Source organism: Nanorana parkeri, unplaced genomic scaffold, assembly GCF_000935625.1.
Source record: "Nanorana parkeri isolate BGI_ZX_2015 unplaced genomic scaffold, ASM93562v1 scaffold2064, whole genome shotgun sequence".
In the NCBI taxonomy this organism is placed as follows: domain Eukaryota; kingdom Metazoa; phylum Chordata; class Amphibia; order Anura; family Dicroglossidae; genus Nanorana; species Nanorana parkeri.
In genome coordinates, this window is record NW_017308332.1 from 165,595 (window position 1) to 189,893 (window position 24,299).

Here is a 24,299-nt window from a genome sequence, read left to right on the forward strand (position 1 = left end):
TCATTAATGGTCCGCTCCAGCCGGTCATTCCGTGTACCCCTTCAGAGGTCCTTCCAAAGTCATAAGCCGTTTTTTGTAAATTCACCTGCCTGAAATTTGCCACACAACAGCTGAAAGTCATCAGGCTTGAGGCGGTAGTGGCTGATGGATGGGGGGACAGTTAATTTAGCATAAAAGAGGGCAGCGCCAAGGCGGGAATGTGGGTGGAGATATGCTAAGCGGGCCGGAGTGGGCTCACGGGTGCAGATTGTGTGCCGGGTAATACGTGTCCCATGAGTTGGGCTTTAGTTACTGTTTAAAGGGCCAGACCACCAACCAAGAAACCCAATTAAACCCGAGCACATAATACAAGTTTGTTTTTCTTTAAAGCCCGAAACACCCAAAACGTGAACAAAAAAAGTGCATGTGAACACACACAAAAAGGGTGCTATCTAAAGGGTCCGTCTCCCGAAAAGACAGGGCCCATCCCTGAATCCCGGGGGCGCAAGGCTCCTGACCGGGTCAAGGCACTCGTGTCCACCTGGCCGGAACCAGGCGGACCCATTCCTCATAGCCAACCGAAACCGACCACAAGGTTGAGGGCTCCCCCGATTCAGGGGAGGAAGGAACCTGAGGGCCACACATCCTCCCACTAGACTTCAGCGTAGGCCCGAAGACCCGCACCCTCCATCCTGTGGAGTGAAAGGTGCACAAACAGCGAGAAAAATAATTTAGAGTGCCAATGTGGATACAATGGCTAGGCCTTGCGGCCCGGGAATAAAAATGACCCTCTGTCATCAGTGTGTCATGTGTGCCGACTGTGTCTAAAGTGCATCAGCCGGGGTTACTGTCAATGAAAAGCACATGTCAGGACTATCAGTAGATCTGTCCCGGACCTTCAGAAATACCCGGGGCCACACATAGAGCGTTATAGACATCTGAAGTTACATACAGATCTCACCTTGTTCTTCCTGAGCCTTCCTATTGGTCCTTTGATATGATGATGACCTCCTTGACCATGAGGGAACTGCAGGGGGTGGGAAGGGGTGGGCTGAAGATGTTGAGATTGGTACATAACTTCAGCTGCCATGTGCTTTCACTTCTATATAGATAAGGGGGGGTGTTGCCTTACCTCCTGGTTCTTGCATGTCATGAAGGCACCAGTGGTGATATCTTAACACTATACAGTGGCGTCACAAGGGGGGGTGGGGCCCGCACCCGAGTGCCACCATTGGAGGGGTGACCCCCCTAGGAAAATGGTGCCACCCCCTGTAAATAGTCGGGCACTCGGTCATGGACCGAGAGCCTGACAGTGTCAGGAGACAGGAGGGGACCCGGCGGCATACCTCATCCCGCCGGGTGACTGTCCCCTCCTCTCTCTGCCGGCATCCATCACCAAGATGGCTGCCGGCAGGCGTCAATAAGAGGACCGCGCATGCCTAGATGACATCACGGTGGGGTGTCACCCCTTCTACGCTCTGGGTGACACCCGGCCTCGGGACGCCCCTGACACTATAGTCCCTGAATGTGTCCCTGACTGCCACTCCTCCTGCATTTTGGATAAAGAGGAACAAGGAAGTGAGAGCTGATATAAATGGCGGCAGGTGGGCGGAGCCGGGATCTCAGGAATATATGTGAATACGGCTACTGACTACGCCCGGGTAGGAGCTAACAAGGGTGACAATATAGTAACACGGACTGGAGACATAGCCACTCGCTATGACCCAAGTGATTGTACATTCCGGGTGGGTGCCATGTACTGACGTTCTTCCCGTCTTCTCTTTCCAGAACCCCTGATGTCACGTGCTAGAGGAGGTATGTACAGTGTCTTCTGGTTTGTCCTCTCATCAATAATGGGCTGCAGGAACATTGTGTGACCGAGGGTTTGTGGACTCCCGACCATCACGCCTATATGAACCTATTGGACATCCCCTTCCAAAACCATGACCAGTAATATGGAGTCCCATCACCCCTTCCTTTGTGGCCATGACATCCTTCATAGGGGAGGGTTTGGAGGGGGTCTGTGGGAATTGGTGCCCATTTGTGAGGTCAGGTGCTCATGTTGGATGGGAAGACCCGGCTCACAGTGGACGTCTCAATTCCCAGAGGTGTTCAGTAGGGTTGAGTCCAGGGCTCAGTGCAGGACACTCGAGTTCCTCCGTGAAGACACCGCTGGTGAGATGCACTTGGTGATGTAACTTTACACATGGAATACAAAGAACTTTGCTTGGAGAAGCTTTGGAGTGCCGGTGACTTACTGTTGTGTTCCTCCACACCGAGCTGGTCACACCGTGTCTTTATGGAGCTGGTTTTGTACACGGGGGATAGTCACGGTGGAACATAAAAGGGTCTTCACCAAACTATTACCACAAGGCTGGAAGAGCACAATTGCCTACAATGTCTTTGTATGATGGAGTATTAATAGTACGCTTCACTGGAGACACCTGTAATCATTTGGAGGGGGTGTTCTATCAAAGTTTGTGACTGGGTTGGAATGTGTGACCCGGTGGCGTGGTCACACATTTTACCGTAATCCCGCCCAGTTCTTCGGGGGTGGAATGTGTGACCGGCAAAAGGTGAAGCATTCCAACGCTTTCTCAGCTGTTCCAGGGCAGATCGGCATCGCAGATGTTATGCGCAGGAGAACCGATCGGCCCTGAAACAGCCGATCGGTCCTAAAATGTCACTTCTATCCGACTCTGCGGAATGTAAGATCGCACTCAGAGTCGGATAGAAGTGACATTTCAGGATCGAGCAAATCGGTTCTCCTGCACAAACCATCTGCGATGCCGATCTGCCCTGGAACGGCTGAGAAAGCATTGGAATTCTTCACCTATTGGCGGTCACATATCCCCCCGGCGAAAAAATGGGCGGGATCATGTTAAAATGTGTGACCAGTCACACATTCTATTGTAGTCACAAACTTTGATAGGACAGGGGGTCCACGTACTATCGGCCATATAGGTGGGTGGGATGGTCTGGTGTCCACAATCTTTGGCCATATAGTGTTGATGAAGGAGAGGGAGGATGCCCCCTAGTGACAGATAATGGGTACTACAGCCATGGTTTTTACATTGGGTGTAGACAATGACAGCATTGTAACCTTTAATTGATCGCCTGTGTCTGTTTTTCCCCCTCGCAGCCAGTCGCACGGATCAAAGCATTCCAGCACATCGTTAGCCGGCGTTACCACCTACTGGCCAGCACGGGGAACCTCCTCGCACCATCAGAGGGTCCCACTATCTACTATTTGGGTTAATTTGTTGCCTTTCGCTGATTTCGACCTTTTTGCTCCGCCTCTCTTAAACCGTATCTCTTCCCCCTTTTGTGTGAACATTGAAGTGTATAGGAAATAATTTATAGCACTGGGGTGGTCACATGACCCGCCCCCCGGGACTTTGGGCTGAATCCCGGGCCTGTGTCCGGCTTCCACATCATGAGTTTTGTGCCGACGTTATAAAATGTTCATAAATGTGCCAAAACCCCAAATGACGCGGAGACGCGGCTTTCAGCATTCACAGATACGCCGGACGTCAGTCACGGAAGGTGGCCGGGTCACTTCTTAAAGGGTTTTGGTGACTTTACAGCGGAACTTTGAATGCTGTGTCCCCCATAGAGGAGACTGGTCACCAGGACAGGAAGTAAGGGGAGGTCTCCCTCCTGGGGACACACACACATAGAAAATGTCTTTTTACTGCTGGTGGGCACCTGCAAGGGAACAGACTCCTGATACCTGTGTGACCCTTTTTCTTGCATCGTCAGGCTGATTTATTAAAGCTTCGCTCAGCGTATCGCCGGGTGAATGCCATTTACACATCATGACAGCCTCTAGGTGGCGCCGATGAGCATAGGGAATACCTGTGCTGCTCTAGCTCCATCTAGTGGCCGTGATTGTGTGTGAACGGCATTCACCCGGCGACGTCTAGACCCCTGTGTGTCGTATCTGTGAATGCTGCATTTCCCATGATATCGCATTGTATTTACACATCACATGTTCAGAGATTGGAAGTTATTTTTAGAAATGCATCCCCGTGGAACCCGACATTCAATATGAACATAGTAATCCATAGTGACGAAGTATTTCAATATGGACTATGATGGCGTCCCCGTGCCTTTAACTGCCGCAGTCACTTGCAGCCGTTTACATTCGTCCTCTCCTGTCCCTCCCCTTCAGCACGTCATAGCTCTGCAGACACAACGCACTGACATCCCAGCAGTAACAACCTGCGTCTATATACCAGCCCCGTGTACTATGTATGTATACCATGTGTTATGCTTTTTACATCCACGTGGGCGATGTTTAGTAGTCCGTCCATGCTATAAAAATGCAATTCCGGGCTACTGGTCCTCCTCTCCAGCACCATCCACCGCAGTACCTCATTTACACCAGCAGATGTCCCCGGTCTTCCTTGCTGAATGATACATAGACTCAGGTAAAGGAGGAGGTCCTCTGGGGTGGGGAGGGGGAGTCCATTGAACACATGATGACTTGGTGATCACAGACTAGTAGTGCGATTGACCCTTTAATAATTGCCGACATGACCCCCGACCTCATGCAGACAGAGGAAGGAGCCCATTGCATCATGGGAGCTGTGTTTGGTGATGGAGAGGGTGATCCCATCCCCGGCGGGTGTCGCTGGCAGTTCCAGGCACGGCGGACGCAATGCAAAGTATCATGTTGATGGCGGCTCTTGTCGTGTCCCCGCAGTGCTCCGCCTCCTCTGTATATACAATATAACATGAATCACAAGTATCACTTTTTTTGTTGATTTTGCTTTTTTTTGGCTTTTATCTGCTTGCACTGGATTGAGGGGGGAGGGGGGGTCCTTCAAATATTATTTTGTTGTGCTAATCTTGGGGGGAGGGGGAGGGGCTATATCAAAGATTTGTAATGCTGTTTTCCTCATTTTCATCCAGTAATTATACCGACAGGAAAACTATTTTCAATAAATGTTTTAATAAGGAAGAATTGTGCGTGCGTTGTATCTGATTTATTGTTGTCATAGTCACTGGACCGGACCAGTCACCCTGCACGAGGAGAGAGAGCAGCAGTGACTGGTCTTTATTACAGGAAGGGGCGGAGACAAGACCAGTCACCCTGCACAAGGAGAGAGAGCTGCAGTGACCGGTCTTTATTACAGGAGGGGGCGGAGACAAGACCAGTCACCCTGCACAAGGAGAGAGAGCAGCAGTGAGCGGTCATTATTACAGGAGGGGGGCCTGCCTGTGTCTTATGGGATTTGTAGTTCACCAGCAGAGAGTTCAGTGTCAGCGATGAGTCTGTTGAGTGATTTGTTTTCCTGTCGGGTTCATTTCACCTCCCGCTGAGCTCCCAGAACCGGTCTGACAAGAACCTACAGGACGGGATCCAAGCTGTGGGCACCGCCATGTCATAGACACCGACATTCCCTGCCAGCCGGGGGTAGTTTCTGCCCACACAAGAGAAGCTGCAGACATCACAGTAAATTAAGCAGGCCTTGCACAGGGCCTCTGGGCAGGACGGCACCTCTGGTCTGTGTTATGAAACCTCCAGTGTGGGTGACACCCTATCCTACACAGAGCTCAGAACCCGGGAACACAGGGCTGCTTTTGCTCAGGTTCAAATAGACCAGAGGTAGGCAACCTCAGCACCCCAGCTGTAAAAGAAACTACAACTCCCATCATGCCTTTACCTCTGGGAGTCATGCCTGTGGCTGTCAGAGTCTTGCCATGCCTCCTGGGACTTGTAGTCTCACCAGAGTTGGGAGTGCCGAGGTCGCTCACCGCTGATCTTGCATTTAATGCAGAGGTAAGCAATGTTGCCACTCCAGCTGTGTTGAAACTACAACTCCCATGATGCCTCTGAGAGTTATGCCTGTGGCTGTCAGAGTCTTGCCATGCCTCCTGGGACTTGTAGTCTCACCAGAGTTGGGAGTGCCGAGGTCGCTCACCGCTGATCTTGCATTTAATGCAGAGGTAAGCAATGTTGCCACTCCAGCTGTGTTGAAACTACAACTCCCATGATGCCTCTGAGAGTTATGCCTGTGGCTGTCAGAGTCTTGCAATGCCTCATGGGACTTGTAGTTCCACAACAGCCGGAGTGCAGAGGTTGCCCACCCCTGATTTAGTGAGTATGGTGGTCAGCAGAGGACAGGCGCCACCTGCTGGCCAAAAAATGTCAATGCAATTTATATTATATTAAATGGAGAATATTATACCCCCGAACCATCGTACATCCCCTTTAAGGATGGTCAGGTGATCGTGACGGCACATACATAGACTACAAGAGACATAGGATTCCTAATTCTTCCAGGATGGAACCACTTCAGTGCCAGGGCATCTGTCATGTGATCTCTGCTGGAGGGAAAGTTACTGCTCGGTCCCCTAACCCACTTCTGCAGAGACCATGTGACCGATATGCCACCATAAGGTCATGTGACTGGGATAGGGAGACGGCTATCTGTCAGACACCTTCTAAATGCCTTGCGGGAGGGGACACGAGCACCAATGCTATTTCCAGAGGAAGCTAGCCAAAGATTTACCCCCCCAGTACCCATCCAAAATGGAAAAGCAGCAATCTATAAGATTCATTGTAATATAATTGGATGAGGAGTGATTAATACCCTGTTTCCCTGAAAATAAGACCTAGCACTATTTTTCAAGATTCCTGTAATATATAAGACCTAACCCGAAAATAAGACCTAGTTTGGTGGTAGCATGTGAGGGGGAACTTGCAGGAGAGATGGTATCAGCCTGCAGGGACACACTGTATTAAGGGGATGACAGGGGACTCCTTCCGGCCAGCGCAGTGACAGTCTTCTATGTGACCTCCGTCCTCCCCTTCAGTCCTCTATCTGACCTCCGTCCTCCCCTTCAGTCTTCTATCTGACCTCCGTCCTTCCCTTCAGTCCTCTATCTGACCTCCGTCCTCCCCTTCAGTCTTCTATCTGACCTCCGTCCTCCCCTTCAGTCTTGCACAGTTGTACCGGCTCCTCTGATGTCCCTGCACACTGGGAGTGTCTCACAATGTACATTAGAACCATTTCGTTACTGCAACATCATCTAGCTCTTTCCTCTCCAGCCAGACTGAGTGTCCCTGGCCCCGCCCTTTTCATTCATTGGATTTAAGTTCCTTCAATGGAGGCTCAGCGTCACACGTGGGCGTTACCTAATCAAATGTGGCCAGCCTAGGAACGCCCACTCCTCCAGACTGACACCCGCCCATCAAGGCATTTTGATATTTGCATAACTCCTCCCAGGAGCCCGCCCACTGCCTGTATCGGGACTGAGGGCTGTTGACTTTATGTAACAATGTAACGGAGACGCCATGTAAATAATTGGACGGAAGCGCGTCGTGTAAAAACAAAAAGACACAACTTTATTTTCTGACGCGGCCCGACGCGGGCTCTACGAAGGGGGCGGCCCATCCTGGCGGGCGGCGGCGGTCTGGGAGGAATGTGAGCGGGTTGCGCTGGCGGGAAGCGAGCTCCGATCCTGAGAACCTTCGGCGGAGGAAACGGTGTGAAGATTGGCGGTGGGCGCTGGAAGCCGTCGTTAACCCCTTGCTGGCCGGAGGAGAGGGGAGCGCGCTGCTCTGCAATGCGTCCTGGCCCCACCCCCCATGGCGAGATAAGGTTAAAAAAAAAATATCCATCGTCTGCGTCCAGCGCAGGAAACGATATATATACATATATAGATATATATACACCTTCTATACATATATATATATATACACAGTGATTGGGTAGCAGCTTCCTTCATCTTCCTTGCGGGTGATTGGAGGTTCCCACAATGGCGACCTGCGCGGAACAAAGAGCGACAGTCAGCGTTCTGCAGAGCATCTCACCTCCCACTGTTACAAGTCTGCAGAGCATCTCACCTTCCACTGTTACAAGTCTGCAGAGCATCTCACCTTCTACTGTTACACGTCTGCAGAGCATCTCACCTTCCACTGTTACAAGACTGCAGAGCATCTCACCTTCTACTGTTACACATCTGCAGAGCATCTCACCTTTTACTGTTACAAGTCTGCAGAGCATCCCACCTTCTACTGTTACAAGCCCGCAGAGCATTGCACTGGTGTCTAATGATCAATATAAGCCTGCAGAGCATTGCACTGGTGTCTAATGGTCAATACAAGCCCGCAGAGCATTGCACTGGCGTCTAATGATCAATATAAACCCGCAGAGCATCGCACTGGTGTCTAATGGTCAATATAAACCCACAGAGCATGGCACTGGTGTCTAATGGTCAATACAAGCCTGCAGAGCATTGCACTGGTGTCTAATGGTCAATACAAGCCTGCAGAGCATCACACTGGGGTCTAATGGCCAATACAAGCCTGCAGAGCATTGCACTGGGGTCTAATGGTCAATACAAGCCCGCATAGAATTGTACTGGTGTGTAATGTCTAATACATTCTGCAGAGCATTGCACTATAGCCTATTGGCTAAAAGAAGCCTGCAGAGCATTGCACCGATGTCTTATTTCTAAGTCTGAAGTCTTAGCAGAGTATCTCACCTTCAGTGTATGAGGAGTTCCTCCGCTGAATGGGCTCCGGTCTCCTCTATGGGAGCTGCAGAGGGAACCAGACATCATTATAATAGGAAAATGTAACAATCAAAAAAGGGGAAAAAGAGAGGCGGGGGGGAGAGAAGAGAGAGGGGAGAGAGGGGGGAGAGAGAGGGAACCAAATTTAACACACCTGCTCCCCATTCACACCTGAGACCTTGTAACACTAACGAGTCACATGACACCGGGGAGGGAAAATGGCTAATTGGGCCCAATTTGGACATTTCCACTTAGGGGTGTACTCACTTTTGTCGCCAGGGGTTTAGACATTAATGGCAGTGTGTTGAGATATTTTGAGGGGACAGCAAATGTACACTGATATACAAGCTGTACTCTCACTACTTTACATTGTAGCAACACACTCACTGGTGAATTTATTTTTCCGGCGGCAGTGAATCAGGTACACGGTGAGGGTGATGATGAAGGTGAACAGGAAAGCAGCGACGGCAACGCTGACGATGACCCATAGCAACGGAAAATCCGCCTGTTTATCCTCGGAGTCGCCTGAAAGAAACGAGGAGAATAAAGTGTGAGAACTTCCTGTGACGTCTGACTCTCAGACACTCGCCGGTGCCCGCTATTTATTGATGGATAGGAACCGCCAGAGCCCGCTATCATGCCTCTGTGTGTCACAGCCCCGCCTCCTGATCAGTGATGTCACATGACCAAGGGCAGGGGATGCACCTAACTGTCACCTACAGGATGATTAGACAGCATCTCATAGGTGGGGGGTCACTGCAGGTGGTTTTGCAAGGTGGCAAACTATTGGCGGAGGGGCAGGTATGTAATGGGAGGGGCAATAGAAACTCTTCCCTGGGCCACGCCCCCTTTCTATGCCATAAAAGATGGCTGCCGTCTTTTTTAGAGCCCCCGGGGGCCCCGGTGCGGTCACTTACATGTCTGGCAGAAGTCGTCCTTGCTGGAAATCTCGCACAGCCTGCAGTCTTTACACCTCTCCAGATCTCTGCTCCACCGGAACCCCTTCTCGCACACCGTATCTGCAAAGAAAAAACAAGGAGGACGTCAGGGCTAAGGGGTCAGGTGTTCATCGCTCGGCGCCGCCGTCATCGCTTATAACCGGCGCCGGTGAGGTCAGCGCACTTCTATTACCGAGGGTGACAAATCCCATCATGTAATGTGATAGAGAAACCAATCAGATACAGCCGACGCGTTTCGGGGCTCACAACTCCCCTTCCTCAGGGCTCGTGTGCTGGGCATTGTATAATACGGGGATTAGGATGATTGCGGGTCACCAGTCTGGCAGCCGGCAGTCATTCTGATCCTTGGATGTCCCTCTAGCCGAGGCAGCTAGAGAACGGAACCTGGGAAATTGCCGGCTTATGCCCGGAGATGCCGGATTTTCATTGGCTCTCAGGGTGAAAGCCAGTAAGGTCCCAGATAAAAGTCACATAGAGCCACATTAGTGCAACCTCCCGAGCCGTGTATGAGGATCTCTCCCCTCCCCCCCGTGTTCTTTACAGTAAGAGCAGTAAAGAGCCGGCTCGAAGCACATAAGGGGTCCGATCACTTGGAGTACTTCACTGCATGGAGTATGACATATGTACGGCAGAATGTGCAGCTGTGTGTCACCGTACGCTGTGTATATATAATCGGTGACACATGTGTTTGTTTATCTGGTGGTGTCACCGGCCGCTCTGGGCCGATGATGTCACCGCGCCGGTCAGACCGATGTGGAAACCCATCCGAGGTCTATATATACACGGCTCGGGTCAGAGAGTCTATGTGCACACGTCTTGCTGGGTCAGCAGAGTCCGAGGTTATCTCATATGTCATGTGATCACGCTAAGGGGGCCACACAGCACACTGCCCACAGACCTCCAAGACGTGTCACATGATCAGTCTGTATGTGACAAGTCCACTGACCCCGGACAGTTATATGTGGGACTGGATGGTGGGAGCCCCTCATAATGGGCACAGCGGGTGTACAGACTCGGGAACTCAGCACAGGGATGGTGGGGGCCCCTCATAATGGGCACAGCGGGGGTACAGACCCGGGAACTCAGCTCAGGGATGGTGGGGGCCCCTCATAATGGGCACAGCGGGGGTACAGACCCGGGAACTCAGCTCAGGGATGGTGGGGGCCCCTCATAATGGGCACAGCGGGGGTACAGACCCGGGAACTCAGCTCAGGGATGGTGGGGGCCCCTCATAATGGGCACAGCGGGGGTACAGACCCGGGAACTCAGCTCAGGGATGGTGGGGGCCCCTCATAATGGGCACAGCGGGGGTACAGACCCGGGAACTCAGCTCAGGGATGGTGGGGGCCCCTCATAATGGGCACAGCGGGGGTACAGACCCGGGAACTCAGCTCAGGGATGGTGGGGGCCCCTCATAATGGGCACAGCGGGGGTACAGACCCGGGAACTCAGCTCAGGGATGGTGGGGGCCCCTCATAATGGGCACAGCGGGGGTACAGACCCGGGAACTCAGCTCAGGGATGGTGGGGGCCCCTCATAATGGGCACAGCGGGGGTACAGACCCGGGAACTCAGCTCAGGGATGGTGGGGGCCCCTCATAATGGGCACAGCGGGGGTACAGACCCGGGAACTCAGCTCAGGGATGGTGGGGGCCCCTCATAATGGGCACAGCGGGGGTACAGACCCGGGAACTCAGCTCAGGGATGGTGGGGGCCCCTCATAATGGGCACAGCGGGGGTACAGACCCGGGAACTCAGCTCAGGGATGGTGGGGGCCCCTCATAATGGGCACAGCGGGGGTACAGACCCGGGAACTCAGCTCAGGGATGGTGGGGGCCCCTCATAATGGGCACAGCGGGGGTACAGACCCGGGAACTCAGCTCAGGGATGGTGGGGGCCCCTCATAATGGGCACAGCGGGGGTACAGACCCGGGAACTCAGCTCAGGGATGGTGGGGGCCCCTCATAATGGGCACAGCGGGGGTACAGACCCGGGAACTCAGCTCAGGGATGGTGGGGGCCCCTCATAATGGGCACAGCGGGGGTACAGACCCGGGAACTCAGCTCAGGGATGGTGGGGGCCCCTCATAATGGGCACAGCGGGGGTACAGACCCGGGAACTCAGCTCAGGGATGGTGGGGGCCCCTCATAATGGGCACAGCGGGGGTACAGACCCGGGAACTCAGCTCAGGGATGGTGGGGGCCCCTCATAATGGGCACAGCGGGGGTACAGACCCGGGAACTCAGCTCAGGGATGGTGGGGGCCCCTCATAATGGGCACAGCGGGGGTACAGACCCGGGAACTCAGCTCAGGGATGGTGGGGGCCCCTCATAATGGGCACAGCGGGGGTACAGACCCGGGAACTCAGCTCAGGGATGGTGGGGGCCCCTCATAATGGGCACAGCGGGGGTACAGACCCGGGAACTCAGCTCAGGGATGGTGGGGGCCCCTCATAATGGGCACAGCGGGGGTACAGACCCGGGAACTCAGCTCAGGGATGGTGGGGGCCCCTCATAATGGGCACAGCGGGGGTACAGACCCGGGAACTCAGCTCAGGGATGGTGGGGGCCCCTCATAATGGGCACAGCGGGGGTACAGACCCGGGAACTCAGCTCAGGGATGGTGGGGGCCCCTCATAATGGGCACAGCGGGGGTACAGACCCGGGAACTCAGCTCAGGGATGGTGGGGGCCCCTCATAATGGGCACAGCGGGGGTACAGACCCGGGAACTCAGCTCAGGGATGGTGGGGGCCCCTCATAATGGGCACAGCGGGGGTACAGACCCGGGAACTCAGCTCAGGGATGGTGGGGGCCCCTCATAATGGGCACAGCGGGGGTACAGACCCGGGAACTCAGCACAGGGATGGTGGGAGCTCCTCATAAAGAAATGATGGCAGTGAAATCTCGCTGTTGAAGGATCCAATACAAATTAGGATCTGACTTGGCCCCCATGGCTCCACCTCTGGCCACTATTGGGTGGTCTACCCTCGGCTGGTACAGGTATCTCCTGATGACATAGAAGGTTCTGCGCGTTTCCCAGACCAGCTGACCGGGTAATTTGGAGGCCATTGTAGGTCCGGCTGTGGGTCTCCTCAGGTCTGTAGACGTCTAACATAAGAGGAGGGACTCTGCGTTGGTTTCATATCTTCGGGTGCCATGTGGGTGGTCTCTCCCCCCTCCTCTCTCTCTCTCTCCCCTCCTCTCTCCCCTCCTCTCTCTCTCCCCTCCTCATCTGTGTCCCCCTTGAGGAGATTTACCCTCACTTCCTGTTGTGTCTCCCCCACAATAAAGGGGGGATCCCACCTCTGGCAGCTGCCTGGGGTCCCCACTGAGAGATGTCACCTCTGTGCTTCTTCTGGAGACAACTGTAGCTCTTTGGACCCAACTTCCTGTCCAGGGAATCTGCTCACCGGGACAGGAAGCAAAGGGAAATCTCTCAGTGGGGACACCAGACAGCTGTCCCCAGAGCAATAGAAACTGCAGCAAGTGGACACAGCAATACAAACCGGCAGCGCTGGAGCGCAAAGAAAAAAAGAGGTTGGAACCATTCTGTATATCCCCGGTGCCCAACCTGTGGCCCTTTATGATGTGGCCCTCAGGCCCCTGCATTGATCTGTAATGGGCCTGTGGCAGTGACCTCTTATAACATCTCCCCCAGCAGTCTCCGGCCTCATATTTCCAGCCTTCAGCTGTTACCGGACTCCAACCATCTCCATCAGCAGTCCCTGAGAATCCTCTGTATACACTGAATAATAACTGTGGCCCCTGGGGACATCAGGGGCCACAGATGAGGAACCCTGTGTCTAGTAAGTTCTACCCCTTCCCTGATCTATGGAGGTTCCCCTGTGTCAGACTTTGTAACTTTGTATATTGGAATCTTCTCATCGCTACAAATGTTACAATAACATACATGATACAGGCAGCACTCCGCCGCCACACGCGTGTTTTCTATTAACCCGGAGAGACGTCCGCACACGTGTGCCCCAGACAGACGTGATGGGAGAAGGTCGGGGAACAAATGTTTCCCATTTAGAAGGATCCGGATAACGCCAACGAGCCGCGTATCCCAGCAACGGAATGTTTCCTGGGAATCTCCCGTCAATAATCAGGCGATTGGCGGGTGAGAGAACTCCGAGTCTTGCGCAATACACCGCGGGATAGAAGGTGGCGACATATTGATCGAATACCCTAATATATAGGACTGGCCCCGCCCCTTTCATTCATTGGATTTCAGTTCTGTCAATCATGGAGTCTCAGCATCACATGTGGGCGTTAACTATGAAAATAGTGACTGCCTAGGAACGCCCACTCCTCAAAACTGCCTTTCCCTGGCCCCGCCCCTTTCATTCATTGGATTTCAGTTCTTTCAATCATGGACTCTCAGCATCACATGTGGGCGTTACCTATGCAAATACGGACTGCCTAGGAACGCCCACTCCTCAAGACTGCCTTTACCTGGCCCCGCCCCTTTCATTCATTGGATTTCAGTTTTTTCAATCATGGAGGCTCGGCATCACATGTGGGCGTTACCTATGCAAATATAGCATGTGGGAACGCCCTCTCCTCCAGGCTGACTGTCCCTGGCCCCGCCCCTCTCATTCATTGGATTTCAGTTCCATCAATGGAGGCTCAGCATCACATGTGGGGGCGTTACCTATGCAAATACACCCTGTATGGGAACGCCCACTCCTCCAGACTGACACCCGCCCATCAAGGCATTTTTTTTTGCATAGCTCCTCCCCAGAGCCAGCCCACTGCTTGTACCAGGGCTGAGGGCTCTTGAAAGGAGTACTGAGACAGGGTGCTGTTATGTTTTCAGGAAGCTATGTACAGCAGCCTGCCGGCCCCTCCCACCAGCTATGTACAGCACCCTGCCGGCCCCTCCCACCAGCCATGATCTGCCTGAAGTGCACAGAGACCCAGTGATGACATCACCAGGATTAAAATAAAGTGGGTAAGAAAGGTTTTATTTAAAAAAAATAAAATAATTATCATGTTGATAAGGGGGGAGGGGAGGAACCAGGGACGGCAAAATAAAAGCAGACCCCCACCCCGTGCTCCCTCCCAGCTGCCAGCTCATCTATATACCTCCCATGCCTATGAGCAGCCTCTTTCACTGCAAGCCTGATTTCAGCTTTCACCTGGTAGAAAATCAGCTGAATTGATGGATATAAGCCAATCAGACGCTGCCATCCGCCCTGCCATAGTGCCAAATGTGCAGCGGAAGCTATCTTTGGATCATCACAATAGAAACAGGAAACGAAATTCCTGTAAAATGTGACGCCGGAAAATGCCATTCGGACATCGACCCGTCGGACCGGCTGCGGTATCAGGTGACAGTCCAGGAAAGTCCACCGGGGAGGGGCCTGCGCCTTTAAGGAGCTATAAAAAGATGCATTCCTTTGGGTACGACATCATCTCCAGCCGGCCAATCAGAGACGAGCAGGGGGGCGGGACCTCCCACAAGCATGTGAGCTTGTTCATTGAACTTCATTCATAAAAAAAAAAAAGGGAGTTGGGCAAATTCTGCAGACTATCACTCCCCATGATGTGTTACTGCAGAGCCTCTCCCTAGAGATGTAGGCTGATGTGGATGGGGGGAGTGGTGAGCGCCAGGAGGGACTACAAGTCCCAGCATGCTGTATAGAAAGGTTGGGTGACATGTAGGCTCATTCATTGGTTAAGGAGCTGCAGGCATGCTGGGACTTGCTGTTCTTCGACTGCGGCAAAGCAGTGGCTGATCCTTCTCTACACCCGTCCTAAAGGGGAACACTGCAGATGATCGCACCTCAGGATTTGGCTGCTGCGCTACATAAGTGGGCCGACCCAAATGGTGCCATGTGACAGGGGATGGTTGTCAAAGGGTTGGGGAGCTATGGAGGAACCACAAGTGCCAGCATGCCCATCTCTTCTCAACACTCTACACTGCAGATGATTGCACCCGATGATTTCTGCTGCAGATGGCACAATCTAAGAGCTTTCAGCGACGGAGGAACCACAAGTGCCAGCATGCCCAGGGCAAGCCAGGACCTGAACTTCCCCACAATGCGGCTCAAGTGTTTTATTGGTGAACTACAAATCTCAGCACATGGTGCTATATGCAAGTTTATGACCCCCCTCCCCCAAACATATATACCAGAGTCTCCCTCCTCATGCTGCGCCTTTCATATTAAATAAATAATCCAGGGGAGCTGGAGCCTTTTCTATTGGCCGCAGCAGGTAGGCGGAGCTGGGAACCCAGGAGAGGTCTCAGGAGCTGTGTTCTTTGCTGGCTACTGGTGCAGATATCTCACCGCTGGTGTCCCCAAGAGATGAAAGAAGCCAGGGGGGTGACTCAGCCCAGCACCCTCCCCTCCAACAGCGAAATATCACTGCGGGGTGAACTGGCCCTTTAAGCCGGGACATTGGTGAACACCCATCATGGGCCCCTATATGTGACACAAGTCATTTGTACATTACACAGGTCATAGGTCACAGGTCGTTTGTACATTACATAGGTCACAGGTCATTTGTACATTACACAGGTCATAGGTCACAGGTCATTTGTACATTACATAGGTCACAGGTCATTTGTACATTACACAGGTCATAGGTCATTTGTACATTACACAGGTCATAGGTCATTTGTACATTACACAGGTCATAGGTCATTTGTACATTACACAGGTCATAGGTCACCGATTTCCCTTTTTTTGGTTTGATCGTCGGATATTTTTGGATATTTTCCAGCGCGCTGGTAGATCCCAAAGCTTTTTATTTCGCTACAATGCTCCCAATTCCATGATCACATGACCTCTCAGCTCTGGGTGTTCTCATGTTGGGTCTCTCTCATTGACATGTTGTATTAATCATATAGCGGTGGCGGCATACAATGTGCTCCTGACGCCCATCCCCCTCCTCCCCCCTCCCCGCAGTGACGGCATCGGGGTTGCAACACTTTGCACTTTCCCTGTGTGCAATTTTCTTTTTCCTTTTTCCTGGTGAGACATCACACCAAACTTTATACATTGACCTGTGTCTCCATGGTTACCAGACTTTCCCAAATTTAAGGACCGATCCACCCCCCGCCCTCCCCCAAGACATGTCCCCCCTGCATACATATCGATCGGCTTGTCAATACAACTTTATAGAATCGTTTCATTTCTGATACAAAGTAACAAAAAACATAAAACATGTTACATTGTTATCACCGATCTACGGATCGCAAGCTCTTGTGGTCAGAGCCCCGTCTCCATGTCTCTGATGGAATGTACCACACGTGACCCCCCTCCCCCAATAAATGAAATGACCTCTGTACAGCGCTGCGGTCTATGTCAGAGCTATATAAATATACAAGAATGTGAATGGTTTGGTGTCCGCCGTGTCTTACCTCCAGCTTCCTGTCTACTGAACTCCACCAGAAGCAGCAACAGAAGAGACTTTAGTAAGTTCCGGGATTTCATCTTTGCTGCGGCGCTCGTGTAGTCCTCTGTCCCTTGAAGTGGCACCGGGCTGCCCCTTGCCCAGGTCTGATGTGCAGTACTCAAGCCTCAGGTTCCTGCGGGTCTCTGTTCTATGCCACTGTTCTATGCCACCGTTCTCTGCTCTATGCCAATGTACTCTGCCAGTCTCTGCTCTCTGCCAGTCTCTGCTCTCTGCCAATGTTCTCTGCCAGTCTCTGCTCTCTGCCAGTCTCTGTTCTCTGCCAGTCTCTGCTCTCTGCCAGTCTCTGTTCTCTGCCAGTCTGCAGTTAGTGGCCCGCAGTCTCCTGCTCACTTGCCACGTGTTGGTCTAGGTGAGCAGTCTTCAGTGCCAGCTCTTCCCTGGCGGTCTCTCCTCTCCTCATTCCCTCTCTTTCCTTCAAGGAATGAATGAGTCACTCTCCTTTCCCTCTCCTGGCACTCTGGACTGTCTCTGACTGTCTGGAGGAAGGAGTGAGTCACATACAGACCCCCCTCTTCTTCTTCTTCCCTTTGCCCCTCTGCCCCTCTCTGTTGAGAAAACTGCCCCCTTCTCTACCAACTTCCCTAACTTCCTCTTCTCTCCTCCCCGGTGATGTCCTCTCTCTGAAACTTTTCTTCTCTGGGTCCCTCTGCTTCTTCTGTCTCTGCTCCCCTGTCCTCCTGCCTTCGGCTCCCTGTACTGGAATGAATGAGTCAGAGTCGGTATCCTGAATCCATAAGCTGAAGGTCTGTCCCATTTCCTCTATCCACCCCCAGACTGTGACGGAGATTAGGGGTAGAGCAGGGGAGGAGGAGAGGGAGTAACACGGAGAGGAGGGAGGGAAGACTGAGAGAGCCCGTCTATGAAACACAATTTAAACACCTGACCATGTGCAGAGCGGCATGAAAGTGTGAACTTTACCTGAGTGTGAATAGAAGGGGCCGATCGGCAAGAGGGGAAAACACCGCCTCATAGACTGCAGGATAGAGAAGAGTGTGAGGAAGAGGGGAGAGAAGAAAGGAGGAGAGGGAGAGAGAGGAACTGGGGAGAGAAGATGAGGGAGAAGAGAGGATAAGAGGAGAGGAAGAGGGGAGATGAGAAGAGAGGAGAGCAGAGAGAAAAAGAGGAGGGGAGAGAAGTGGAGAGTAGTGAAGAGAGAAAGATGGAATGAGAAGGAAAAGGGGAAAGAAGTCAAGAGAGGGAAAGAGAAGAGTAAAAAGAGAGAAGTAGGGGATAGAAGAGGAGGGGAGAGAGGACAGGAGAGGAGTAAAGAGAAGAGGTGAGAGGAGTGGAGAGAGAAAGTGAGGATGGAAGAGAGGAAAAGAGAAGAGAAAAAAATGAGCAGAAGAAAGGAGAGAGGAACTGTGGGGGGAAAAGAGGAAGAGAGTAGAGGAGAGAAAAAGAGGAGGGAGAAAGAGGGGAGAGAAGTGGAGAATGGAAAATAAAATGAGAAAGAGGAAAATGGAAGAGGAATAAAGAGAGGAAGAGAGAGAAGGAGAAGGAAAGAGGAGAGAGCAAGAGCAGAGAGAAGTAGGGAGGTAGAGTGAAGAGAGGATAGGAGAGGAGTAAGGAGCAGAGGTGAGAGGAGTGGAGAGAGGATAGGAGAGGAGTAAGGAGCAGAGGTGAGAGGAGTGGAGAGAGAGAAAGTGAGGAGGGAAGAGAGTAAAAGAGAAGAAAAGGAGAGCAGAAAGAGAGAGGAGACGCGACAGGGATAGAGGAGAGGACAGGAGAGGAGTGGCGGGAATAGAGGAGAATAGGAGAGAAAGAAAGGGTGGAACGGAAAGGCAAGGAGAAGAGAGCAGATAAGGAGCAGAGGTGAGAGGAGTGGAGAGAGGATAGGAGAGGAGTAAGGAGCAGAGGTGAGAGGAGTGGAGAGAGGATAGGAGAGGAGTAAGGAGCAGAGGTGAGAGGAGTGGAGAGAGAGAAAGTGAGGAGGGAAGAGAGTAAAAGAGAAGAAAAGGAGAGCAGAAAGAGAGAGGAGACGCGACAGGGATAGAGGAGAGGACAGGAGAGGAGTGGCGGGAATAGAGGAGAATAGGAGAGAAAGAAAGGGTGGAACGGAAAGGCAAGGAGAAGAGAGCAGGAGAGGGCATGAGAGGAGAGGAGAAGTAGGGAGGAGAGGGGTGAATGGGGGGAAGAGGAAGGGAATGGAGAGGAAAGAGCAGTGGTGTGTGGGGGGGCGGGGGAGGGGGGATGAGGAGAGTAGAGGAGGAGAAAAGAGGATAAGATAGTAGGAGATGTAGATATGAGGGAACAGGTCACGGGAGGAGAGCGAAGGTGGGTACTAGAGTGATGAGAAGGGAAGTAGACACATGAAAGAAGACTATGGAGGTGGAAAGGAGGAGGAGGGGAGAAGATCAGGTAGGAGAGTAGAGGGGCAGAGGAGAACAGGAAAGGTGGTGAGAGAAGAGGAGAGTACAGCAGTTATATAATAGGAATGGAGGAGAGTGAAATTGCAGCCAGTAATATGTTTCCTTGTGGACTATAATCCTCATCATCACTGAACAGTTGTAGTCCAAATTTTGTACATGTGATGACTCCCTCACATCATGGGTGGGGACATTGCTGTGCTTGTTGATGCTACATTGAATGTCTCATGAAAGGACCCTTTACACATAAACACTCCTGAATATCTTTCTTGTATCCTGAACCTTTTTCTTTCTCACGCAGACATTTCATCAATTCAACTCCAAATACATCTGTAAACAACGCCAACATCTGATGGCATCCCACATACCGTACAATCACATCCATCATGACTTCCATTCCTGCACTGGAACTGGAAATACTCGCTGGATTCATACAATTTTCTTGGAAACCCCATTGGTTAGATTTCCCCCACAGTGGTCTGTCTCTGCCCCTTCACACACGGCCAGACCTGGGCCCCAACCTTTTGGAAAGAATTAATCTGGGGGAACCATCCTCCATTAATCAGATTCAGGGAGACTGAAGTCTTTTGGGCAGAACACACAATAGAATTTAGAAGATATGTTGGGAATCACCACGCTTGAAACCACACACACAATGAGATCTTAGATTTGGATGGAATTAGTCTTCAATTATGGAACTTACAAAGGCCGAGATGACGTCTTCTTATGATATAAGTTGGTGAGATATCATCAGAACCTTTAGTTCTTCTTAACTTCTTTATCAGCCAAATAATGGAGCCACCCAAATGATGGAGTCACCCTTCTATGATGCATTCTCTACAAGCCAACGTAGACCAAAAAAGAGGAGAGTGACCCCTTCATCACGGGTGTTTTTGGTTGGTAGAGACACCAACCTTGGATGGACTTGTCTGTTAAGTTCTCATCCATCCAGGTCATGGTATATCTGTAAAAAATAAGTCAAGGCAACCGGACTTCCTGTCCAGTTGCCTTGACAGCAACTGGCTCCAGTTGCCTTGGTGGCTCCATTATTTGGCTTGATACAGCAAGTCCAGTTGCCTCGACTTTGTTTACAGATATCTTGGATGGACTTGTATCTCAATATATTAAAACAATACAAAAACGATTTTGTAAAATTGCGGCAAATTTTTGCAAATGCCGCTAGTCGTCTCCTACAACTAGATTATGGAACAAACCAGCTCAAGCGGCACAATGCAGTAAAGCAAAGCTACTTATAAAATTCCATCTTGTACCCTTTAAACCTCAGCGAAGCACAATCTGATAGGTTGCTTTTTTTATTGAATAAGCCCAACTGTATCCACGTGACAAAGGCCCCTCCCACGTCCTGCCCTGCTGCTGATGACAAATCCCCATGCTTCTGCTCGTTGGTTTATTTTTAATCCTGTGTATGGGGATCTCACTACAGAAAAAACATTTTCAAGTAGTCGGTAACTGATATCATGTGAGTTTCCAGGCGACTTTTCTCCCAGCAGAAGTTCCGCTTGGACTGGGGTAAGAGGAGCCGGTAAGGGTAGAAGGCATTTTTTTTTTGGGGAGTTTTGGAAAAACTCACCTGGAGGGAAATGTTTTGGCCCGGGTTGCAGAGATCATATATGGTTGGGTAATGCAGCCGATAACGGGTGCCAAGATTCAAAATAGCAATGTACTCACCCAACCTTTACAGCGATCACCCTCTCCACCAAGTCATGTGGGTCGCCCTGCCTGTCCATCACTTGCTCCTGTGTTGGTTATGAAGAGCAAGTCAACTAAAAAAGAAAATCCTCGCACTGCAAAGGCCATCATGTGGACATTGCAACTGCAGAACTTAAAGCTGAACACCAGTCAGAACCGAACTCTCCATTCCCCTTCCCTCAACTCAATGTATTCAACTCATTTCTTTATTAGCCTCAGCTGCTGTCCATGGAGACGTTGACCTAAAAGATGACCACCAAAGGTCCAATATCTTCTGCCTTAGAAGACCGTACGCCGCCATGTTCTCTTCATGAGCCAGGCAACCGGTCTTGTCAACGCCCTTCTAGAAGGGCTGAAGGTAAGTATTCAGACAGGTGACCACCATTCATATTGGCGGGGTGAGCATTTAGAAGACAACTTTCCTTGGAATTACTTTATAAATATTGAGCACATTTTGTGAAGATGTGTTTCCCCCATTGCCGGGGGTCCCTGAGCGGTTCCTGGGATTGGGCCCCCTTGTGCCACACCCTCTGTCTTCTGCAACGTCTCCCCCTTTTTTTTTTTAGTCTTCAGAAAAGGTCACGTGACATCAATGTTGATATCCAGCGCGCCGAGGTCAGGTCTGGAAAGGAAAGGATTGCATAATCAGCACTTCCTTCACTTGTCCCTGGACTGTAAATGTCACACTCATAAAGACATTCTGAGCTGCGTCTGGAAATTCCACCTAGAGGAATTCTAAGTTTGCCTAATTCTCGGCATTCTTCAAAGTTTTCACCTCTTGCAAGAATTTGTGTCTGCCAAAGAAGCATCAGACTCCTGAAGGAGGAATATTCATCGTGTGTGGAAGTAGATATAACATAATCAGCCGGAGAACAGCAAAGGGTTCTTATTCTTAAAGGGGCAGCGTGGTGTATTTATAAGGGGCATATACTGTATATATGGTATTGTAGCAATCACTTTAAAATATTGAATGTGCATTTTCTTATTGCATTAAATGTAGACATTTTGCACAACAACTTGACAGAAGATTTCAGCCAGAGAGAGATAGTATAAGACAGAAATAGGAGACGACAGCAAGGGAGAGAAAGAGAGTGGGAGGCTGTGACATACCTGGGGGGGTCTGCACCGGGTACCATATGGAGGTTGTACTGGTACACCTGTCCATCCATGACATGCAGAGCTGTAGTGGTGTGCTGGGTGCTAGGAATGCTCTCTGTGTCCCAGCACCCAACACTGAGAGAAGCCAGAATGGTCAGGGGGGAGTATAGTGCCAGCCGACTGGGAGAGAGGTTATTATTACAGCCTGCCACTGACTAATGGGGTTACCCTTACTATCACAAACACAAATGATTTATTATCACAGCCTAAGCCTGCCACTTACCACCATTGCTGGGGGGGAGGGGGGGATTCAGCCAAAACCTGCCACCCACATAGCACCAATGCTGGGAAGGGGGATCCTTATTATAGCCCAAGCCAACCACTTTTTACCAATGTTGAGGATGGAGGGAGGGTTCTTATCACAGCTTATGCCAGCCACTTACCACCATTGCTGGGGGGGGTTCAGCCAAAACCTGCCACCCACGTAGCACCAATGCTGGGAAGGAGGATCCTTATTATAGCCCAAGCCAACTACTTTCCACCAATGTTGAGGATGGGGGGGTGCTCTTATCACAGCTTATGCCAGCCACTTACCACCAATGCTGGGGGGTTATTATTACAGCCTGCCACTGGCCAATGGGGGTTACCCTTACTATCACAAACACAAATGATGGATCTTGTTTCACTCCCATACTACACTGTACAGCAATACCCACTTTATCAACCACATCTGCGGGTGTTCATCGGGTGGTGTGCTAAGCCCACTTCATTTCTCTTCTTTAGCCTTTCAAGGCGTCCCTACTAAATATTTTCACCTGCTAAATTCAGTATTGCTACATAAAGTTACACTGGGTAGCGGGTACCACATGGAGGTTGCACTGGTGCAGCTGTCCAGTACGTTAGTGGTGTGCTGGGTGCTAGGGATGCTCTCTGTGTCCCAGCACCCAACATTGAAAGAAGCCAAGACTGAAAGTTGCCGCTGTCCTCCCACCACCAGACAATTCTGCTCCCACCGCTGGCATCCATATCCCATTGGCACAAGGCCCAAGAATAACTTCCACATCAAGTATGCCAATGTTTGTCTCCAGAACGTCTACAAATCCTGAAACAGGACGGAACCTCGGAACACTTATCACAACGTGAAATGTTATGGAGGGACCTTCTACGAATGTAGATACCTAGGCTGGGTGGGGTCCTGGGTGAACCGTCTTCTTCACTCTCTTCTTCCCGCGTTCTTTCTTCTCCTAACCTAGTCTCTCTGGTTTTCTCTCAGATGTGTCTCCTTTATCTTTAGAGAGGAGCATTTCCCCTTCTTTTCTTGTCCTTGTTACTCATGTAAGCGTGTGACTCACATCGTTATGTTACCAGTTGATCCTCTTGGGTTTGTTATTATATAATATAGAGTTTTATTGTCTCGAGAGGCAATTCTGAAATTTGGAACATTTATACTTTGCTTTATCCGAGTTTCTATTCATGTTCCACTTTGGTTTTGTAACCTAAACCAACGACTTCCGAAACCCACAAGACACGCAATGACACTGACAGAGGTTGTAGAGGAAGTTCAACACATAGAAAGGTACAATAAAAGGTACTTTTATTAAAAATAAACAAATGGGTTATACAATTATGGGTATGCCAAAGCAGAATCCCACCGGAGAAGATTCAGTCCAGTCCCCTGGGAATACATACGTGGGGAAAATAGCAAAACTGGTCATCCCAGTCCTGAGTGTTGGCTGTCTACCTCAATATTGGGACCTAATAAGAACCTCATAATAGCCATCTACAAGAGAGGGGGACAGGTCCAGCCAACTACAGAGGAATCTGTCCTAAATACACTGGGAACATTATTTAGCAGTATTCAGAACAAAGGAGTCATCACCTTACTGAGCCTGGCCATACACTGTTAGAATTTTGGCCGATTCACAGGTATTGGCCGCAATTCTTACAGTGGGTGGCCTTGTCGGGCCTGTTGGGATTATTGAATCGGCTTTTGTTGAAGGAGCAAGGACAGGGGCGTCCCGAGGCCGAGTGTCACCTGGAGCAGAGAAGGGGTGACACCCCGCCATGACGTCATCATACATGCGCGTGACTTCACCGCGTGTGTGAGCGATGACATCATCGAACATGCACGGTCATCTTGGCAATGGACGCCGGCAGAGAGAGGAGGGGACGTTCACCCGGCGGCATGACGTATCGGTCCCCTCTTCTCTCCTGACACTATCGGGCTCTCGGTC

At 51.1% G+C, this 24,299-nt stretch overlaps 1 protein-coding gene across 1 annotated transcript; it reads right to left on the reverse strand.

Annotated features, from left to right (window-relative positions):
• Positions 1-7,315: 7,315 nt before the first annotated feature.
• On the reverse strand, positions 7,316-16,981 carry TNFRSF12A (TNF receptor superfamily member 12A). Its single transcript, XM_018572544.1, has 5 exons — positions 16,836-16,981; positions 9,426-9,527; positions 8,896-9,033; positions 8,474-8,533; positions 7,316-7,741 (listed from the first exon to the last, which is right to left on the reverse strand). The coding sequence occupies exons 1-4, from the start codon at positions 16,906-16,908 to the stop codon at positions 8,481-8,483; spliced, it is 366 nt and encodes a 121-aa protein (XP_018428046.1). The 5' UTR covers positions 16,909-16,981; the 3' UTR covers positions 7,316-7,741; positions 8,474-8,480.
• Positions 16,982-24,299: the final 7,318 nt, after the last annotated feature.